The sequence below is a fragment of the Poecilia latipinna genome, unplaced genomic scaffold, assembly GCF_001443285.1.
Source record: "Poecilia latipinna isolate Pla-1442-1.1 unplaced genomic scaffold, P_latipinna-1.0 Scaffold281, whole genome shotgun sequence".
Lineage (NCBI taxonomy): Eukaryota > Metazoa > Chordata > Actinopteri > Cyprinodontiformes > Poeciliidae > Poecilia > Poecilia latipinna.
The window spans coordinates 743,072-750,689 of NW_015112897.1; the positions used below are offsets into that span (position 1 = coordinate 743,072).

The 7,618-nt window shown below is 38.2% G+C and overlaps 1 protein-coding gene across 2 annotated transcripts; it reads right to left on the minus strand.

The window, feature by feature from the left end:
- Positions 1–15: 15 nt before the first annotated feature.
- badb (BCL2 associated agonist of cell death b) lies at positions 16–7,056 on the minus strand. Of its 2 annotated transcripts, none has more exons than XM_015033902.1 (4): positions 6,893–7,056; positions 4,988–5,140; positions 4,211–4,425; positions 16–3,685 (listed from the first exon to the last, which is right to left on the minus strand). In XM_015033902.1, exons 2-4 carry the CDS (start codon positions 5,130–5,132, stop codon positions 3,548–3,550), a joined length of 498 nt encoding a protein of 165 aa, XP_014889388.1. In that variant the 5' UTR covers positions 5,133–5,140; positions 6,893–7,056; the 3' UTR covers positions 16–3,547. The 2 variants fall into 2 exon arrangements, with proteins under 2 accessions (XP_014889388.1, XP_014889387.1); XM_015033901.1 differs by having other exon boundaries at positions 4,211–4,428.
- Between the last annotated feature and the right edge of the window lie 562 nt (positions 7,057–7,618).

Sequence of the window (7,618 nt, forward strand, 5' to 3'; positions counted from 1 at the left end):
CTAAGACGACTTCAGTCAATCTTAAAATCATTTATTCATGACAGCATATATCAATTTTCACAGCTGTAGAGAAAATACATTTACAAAAAGTCATTAAAAACTGAGAAAAAGAATAGAAAAGAAAAATCAGATAAAATTCAGTTTTCTTTACACACATCTGTAGATTCAAGTAATACTAACATCGTATGCAAAACTCCTGGTGCCCATGCGGGTTTTTCTTTACTCCACAGATTCGCTCTGTCAGAGTCTGAAATGTCCCTTCTCAGTCTGGACAGAGAGCTCACGTCCATCTAAACCTGCTGTGCTATTTCTGGAGCTCTAAACGGGGACAGCGAGCGTTTAAGACTGGTTCAAGGCTGGCTCTGTGTTGTCGATTCACTGGTAACAAAAACGTTCAAGGCAGCTCATTGAATAACTAAGCACTTAAATCCCAGCTCAGCTTCGGTTCGGATCTAGTCCCTCTTCCAACATTAGAGTTCAAGTAAATGTCCACCTATGGAGACGTAAAGCTTTCCTAAGTGACGAAATCAAAGTGAAAGAAATGGGATCCACCAGTAGTCATCAATCATTTTTAAACAGTTGTTGGTTCAGTCTCTGTGGCACCGTTCAGATTGTCTGGAGTTCTCAGATTAAAATGCATACCAGGCAAAAATAAACAAAACGAAAAAGCTACAGAAGACTGAACCAGAGTCATAAAATGTTATTACAGACAAACCCGAGCACTTCACAACTCAACCCTACAAGCCGAGAGGAAGACGATAAGACACAAGCAGAACGAACTTATCACCATTGCTAATAATCACATATTAGACAAGCCTTGCTTTGTTTTTTTTTAAACCAAGCTGTGTATGAAACGCTGATTTTATATGAGGCAACAATGATATCCAAAAATGTTTAAATATGTGCCAAGAATTGCTCATAAATCAGAGTACAATACAAGTTATTCCAGTGAGAAGAAGTTTATCCACACGCTGATGAACAATTTTTTATAAAAACAAGAGTACAAAGTGACTTTTCTGAACAAAGTCTGCGGAAAGTTTGGATACAAAAAGCATCTCGTCTTTAAACAAGACAAGATGAGAACTCCTCCTGCCATTAGTTGAGGCCTGCAGGAGCCGATTCATTTAAACAGTAACATTTATCACAACAGCCGTGGATTGTGCAAAGCCTATTGCTTACTGAACAGCTGGGAAACCTCGTAAATAAACTTCTGGTTAATCCATTTTTATTTAAAACCTCCACCAAAGTCATTTGAATAAATATTTACACCATATTTACAGCTAAAAATCTTTTTTTTTTCTTGTTTGTTGTTTTTATTTTTTTGCTTGTCCAAGTCTTTAAAAAGATAGGCTTGTTTTGTGCTTTTATATTTAGGCTTTAATGTCGCCGGCTACAATCTAAACCCTGAAGTTTTATAATATTTGTGCATCGTCACAGATTGTCCCACTAACAAGATTGTTGTTCTTTTGATAAATTTGTTCTAATAAAGCAGTTCTCTGATAGTCAAGCACGATTGTTAACGATAGAATAGGCTTGCAAGCAGCGAAACGAGAAGTTTGTATTAAAAAAAAAACAAACATTAAAGGTTCCTGGATTACATTAAAAATCACGACAAAACTGTGAAGAAACAGGGCTTGTTTTAACTCCTTAAGGGCATTTATCATCATATTTTACATTAAAACCTTCAAATCTTGAAATGTAAAGAATTCCCCATCTGTTTTTCCAGTTGTGCTTAGAAAGTAATCTTTAAACCACACTTTTCAAAAAGAAAAACAGAAGCCTTTCGTCAAGCTCGCAAAAACAGGAAGGCACTACCATATATAGACATGTCTGCAATGGAACAGTCCAGAGATTTCTGCCAGGAAGGATTGTTTTCTTGACCAAAAAAAGACACTTAATCCGATCATACTGAACGGATCTGCGGCTGCCAACCTGAAGAGGCGAGTATGCAGCACAGTTAACAGGTAGTCAACAGCCTGACCACTGAAGTGGCCGCAGCTGTTGTTTGTGAGCATAAAGTTTGCCGGAATAAGGAACTGACATGTGAAGCATTAGCTTGAAGTGACTTTTTATGGGGAAACAAACTGTAGATAGACAAAAGTGGTTTTGAGTGGTTTTACTGAAGAAGTCCTCGGAATCAGGTTTGTACAGCTACGTTACCATCATGTAGTTAAACCTTTATTAACAAAACGCACTTATGTGGAGGAAAATGAGACGTACATAATCACTGCATGGCTCCCTAATTTAAAATATTCTGGTTTTTCCAGAATGTTGCTCTAAATTACAGTTTTTTTGGTCGACCACGGAGAGCTTTTAAATCCATAGGTTGGGTGCCGGTTTGTCGAGTCTCAAATCCACTGTTTGAGCGCAACTTTGTTCCTGATTTCTTTTTTCTAATTGAACAAACTGCTACAAAAATCTTGACTTTATTCATTTAAATTGCAAGCTGAAGACTTTTCCATTGCTGTTTTTATTAGGCAAACCTTGAGTTGTGTATTTAAGAACCAGTCCAGACACCAGAACATAGTTATAAATAAAAAAAAAAGATGTAAAAATGATAATACATGCCCTATAACCACTTCATCACTTCTCCCAGAAAAACCAGTTTGCCTCTGGACTTTTTGTACTTGTCTTTGGGTTTCTTTGTCCAATCTTGCAGTTGATTGAAACAAAATTTCTCCTCTACTGTGAGAAAACAATGAATAAGATCGACCAAAACTAGCAGGCAGAAATGAATCATAACCAATGGAAATGAGGTGTAATATCAAAGATGGTACCCAATTTTAAGTAAGATTATGAACATTTATCTTCATAACTCATAAAAGTAAAATATTATGAATGGAAATTGGCTGATATGTAATGCATAAGTACATACAAGTACCAAATCCCAACGGACATCCCAATTTCTAAAGCCTATAGAGATAAATTATGAGCATCAATCAGTCAGACTTTGATTGTCGATAATATATTTGACCATCTAGATCTAGATTGTATTGACCAAGATGCTGAAGCTCTGGGAGAGAAGTGAGGACAAAATGATGACGATGGAAAACAAATTAAAAACACGAGTTATTTGCAATCAGTATTCAGCAACAATATAGCAACTGCATTTTCCTGATATCCAGCAGATGGGTGTAACGTTGGGGTGTACGGAGAAGGAGCAAACTGAGCTGTTTACCAAAACAAAAATCCAAATTGGTGCATTTGTTAGCCTCTGGTGCAATAAAATAAACTCCAATGTAAAACACCAACTTCTTCCATCCACTAATTGCAAGTCTAAATAAACTTTTAAGATATCATCTCACTTTCGCCGTATTTTGACTTACTTTTCCTATGATACAATGGACAGCCTAACATTACTAAATTACAGCTAACACTTAATAAAAAAAATCTAATGTGTATAGCAAAGACATAAAAACAAAACCTATAAATGATCTATTTAGCCAAGTCCTTAAACCTGGAAACCTTTTTTCGTTCACAGGTTGTTCAGTGGTTTTTCTCCCCACCATAAAAACCTTGTTCAACCCTTGTGCTCCTCTCTGAGGGTCTACTCGGTGCGGGAGGCGTGGTTTTCGTGGTGGTTGTTCTCTCCCTCCGTCTCCTGGTGACTGAAGAGGTAGCTCCACCAGCTCCTGGAGTGGTGTATCGGTCTGTTCGACCCGGTACTGCTCACCTTCCTCATTTCCTGGGTGACACAAAAGCAGAAACATAAAACAATTGCCATATTTAAGTAGTAACTAAACTCCAAAGACACTTCTCTTTTTTGGTAGATAAGATGCACGGATTGGTTTTTAAAGGTGCTGTCTTTATTTTTCTGTGCAATTTTTTACATTTTGGTGTAAATTTGATAAACTCTTCAGTAATTTGCCTGAAACGGTCTCAGTGCTGCGGGAGCTGTGTGTCTGAGTTAGACCATTTTACAACCATACCTAATAACGGCACACTGTCTCAAACAAATAGGAGAATCCTACTGCTTAGGCACCATTTGACTGAAGGAGCTTATTTCTTATTTCTTCCTGACCAGAGCCTCGCTAACCCCCTCCACTCATCCCCACATTTTGCCACGCCCCTAAGGGTATCTTGGCTCCGCCCACTTCGGTTAAACTGTTCTAAACTGGGCAGGGGGCGGGGCTTATGCTTTCACAGACGGGCTGGTTACACTTTAAGCTTTTTTTTACATCAATAAAGCTCATAGATTCCTCATCCTCACCCCTTTATCAAGCAGGTTGACAAACTCATCGCTCATCCTCCGAAGCTGCCGGCCGTACTTCTTGGCGGCCCACAGGGAGGGGGGAGCTGAATTAGATCGGCCCCTGAATGGAAAGCCCTCAGTGGGGGTCCCGACTTCCTCTTCCCCCCTGGCCTGCAGCTCCTCCTCTCTGGAGATGGTGGAAGCGATGGACTCCGAGTTCAGTCTCACCCGACCTGCTAATGAGAGGATAAAGGACAAATGGGCTTCAGGGTTGTTTCTTGGAATGTGTATAATGTTTCCCTTTCTACTGCCCAGGTTCTGCTAATTGATGCCAACAAAGCAATTAGGGCAGAAGACAAAACAACAACAGACAAAAATCTTGGAGGTAAGAGATCCAAGCATCCCTGATATTTTTGCGACGGTGGAAAAACAAGTTCTTCAGCATTCGTGAAAGAAAAGAATGAGATACATTCTTTGTTTGCCTAGCATGAAGAGTGAATGTAATTATTAGTAGTTAAAGGCTCAACTACACACAATGAATTCAGAGCTGCTTGGTGAGAAACTGCATAAAAATATCTAGAAAATATATTTTTTCTCAAAATATTTTATTTATTTTTTAAGATTTCTTCAAAAAAAGCATAAAAACCAGAGTTTAGACTGATGTGAAAGCTTGCAGTTGCAAATGTAATTGCACATTTCCTGCAGGGGCCATTATCTTTCTATATTTTACCTTAACATTCACCCATTTTATAGCCCCACTCCACAGTTCCCGTAACATCCTCTCTGTTTGCCTACTTGTAGATCGGAGCTCAGGAAGCGTGAGGGTGTGGCGTTGACTGAGCGGCCTCTCCTTTACTTGCATTAGCTGCAAGTTTCCTCTTTCCTCTACGTCTTCCGATGGCTCCGAGTCGCTGTCTGAAATTGTAAATTTTGCGTCCATCGTAACATCTGGAGACAAAAAGACAAACTTAAGGGTTACAACAGCAAGAAATAAAAGTGTACGATTGATTAGACTCTGTTATGTCCCAGGGAGTCGCATGTTTGGGTTTCTCAGTTGGAAAAAGAACAAGAAGCCTCCTTGATGTTTGGATTCCCACCTGAACGTATCACACACTGAGCTAGCATAACAGGAGGAAAGTTGCATGTACAAATTAATTATTGCTTTTGACGGGTTTTAAAAAATAAGTACACACTTTGCTCTACATATGCTTCTTTAGAGTTCAAACGCATTAAAAAACATTGTATTGCTAATAGAGCTAATTTTTGGTTAGCAGTTTAATGTTCAACACACCTAAATTATTATTTTTTTCAGTTAAATTCTACAGCACAAATGTATGTGATTGTAAACTTTCAGTGGAATGAAGTTCAACATCTGCATTGAAGCATTGGTCATCGATCATTGAGAATTCTTCTAGTAGTTAGATATTTATATTTATATGTAGCACCTCTGTTTCCACTCAAGTTCTCCATCTTTATTCCCTCAATAGTTTTATTTCAAACAATAAACACAGACACAAAATCCATTGCTGCTGCAGACCATACAGACATGCTTTCTTATTCCTCCTCATATAAAGCACATATGTGTAACTTTCAGCAGAGTTTCTTTCCAGGATGAAGGCACAGGTGGAGCCATCAGAGAAAAATTACCTTTCAATAGAAAGTACTCCTGGCTCATTGATGCTAAGGTTAGCTGGGTTTTCTTTCAGAGCTATGTGTTCTGTTACTTTCTTTCCCACTGAGTATACTGATGGCGTACTGTTTGTTTAGCTGTGTTTATTTCCCAAACAAGGCCAGAGAAAAATCTTTCCAATTGAAAGCACATCTGAGTGTTTTTCAATTAAACACTTTCCTTCTTGCCGATGATTCAAAATGTTTTTGTTTGGCTGTACTGCATTAGCAATGCCAGTGATGTATCTTTCATATAGAAAGTACTCCCAACTCAGCACTTTTTACTGTTTAAAGAATTCTTAGACACTTAACTTTTTACATTAAAAAGCCAACTGACTTTGAATGCACTGTGTTACAATTTGGACTGTTTGCAACTGGATCTGAATAGGACATTATAATTAGGATAAATTGTGGGGGACAGGAATTAAATTTTAACCTGAAACTTGAATTGCTATGTAACTGATAATTTTAATTTCTTTTTCATTGTGAATTGACTATGAATAAATAAACCGAGCTGAACTAAACTAAGCTAATACTCATATTCTATTTTTGACCTGGGAGGTGAACTTCTCCTCGGAGACAAGCCTGATTAAGCAACATTTACTCCAAATGTATCCCAATAATAATGTTACTGCTCCACATATTACTATCTAAACATCCAGGATATATAAAATGTCTCATTAGTTTGAGTTTCTGTGAAGGAACCACATGTGTTAACACACCCAGCTGCTATCAGCTTCGCTGCACTGACCCCAATAAACCGGTCCAAAGGTATTTCCAAGGAACAGCCGCACAAAAACAAACTCTTTTCTTTCCCAAGACGCTTTAATAAGTCATATTATTGATGACTTGCTCTTACACATTTATTAACAGAGGCAACAAACCGTGTTCAACGGTCTGAACACTGCCTGTCTTGTTTTGTTGTTGTTGTCGGAGGAAGACAAAAGAAACTTCGTCCAGGGCGGAAGCTGCTGTGGCCAGTCTCCGCTAACTACGGCTTTTAAAAACGCTTCATGAGGCAGGTTTCCTTACCCGAAGTCTCTACAGCATGAGACCGAGGAGTGAGACTGTGACTTTAGCTGGCTTCATGCGGCGGCAGCTGTTGTTGTTCTCATCCGCGTCTCGTTTTTTACTCTGTAACACACTTTAGCTCCGGGCTCACCCAATCGCCGCGCGTCAGAGCCACTTCGCGGCGTGCTGACGTCACTGTTGCGAACCGGGACTTGTTTGTCTCTTCGGTTTACCGTAATGTAAGAGGTAGGTGCGCATCTTACATTTGGTTTACTACTGTAGTGTTCAGACTGTCACGGGGGGCAAAAATCTCAATTAAATCTAAATAAATAAATTCATTTTCTTCTTGTTTGCTTAATAATAAATCAAAAACAATATTTTAATGAAATGAGCAAGAATCAATCATTGTATATTTGAAACATGACATTCATGGCTTAAGAAAAAAAGACTAAAGAAGAATAAAATTTCAGGTTGATAACTTCTGTCTAGACTTTCAGAAACAAGAACAGGACATGCTGACTGATTCTTTAGTTAAATTTAAATAAATGCTCACTGGATGTTTGTGGTTTTGTTTACAATCAAATTTAATTTATATTATTCGTTTCACTTAAAGTTTTTTTGTTTCAAGAATATTTGAACTTGCCAGTATCAATAGGAATTGCACCCTAACATTTTTATCTGCATTAATTTGCATAATTGGCTAAATAAATTCAAAAGTCATGCTTAAATCGGTGTTTAGGGGCATGT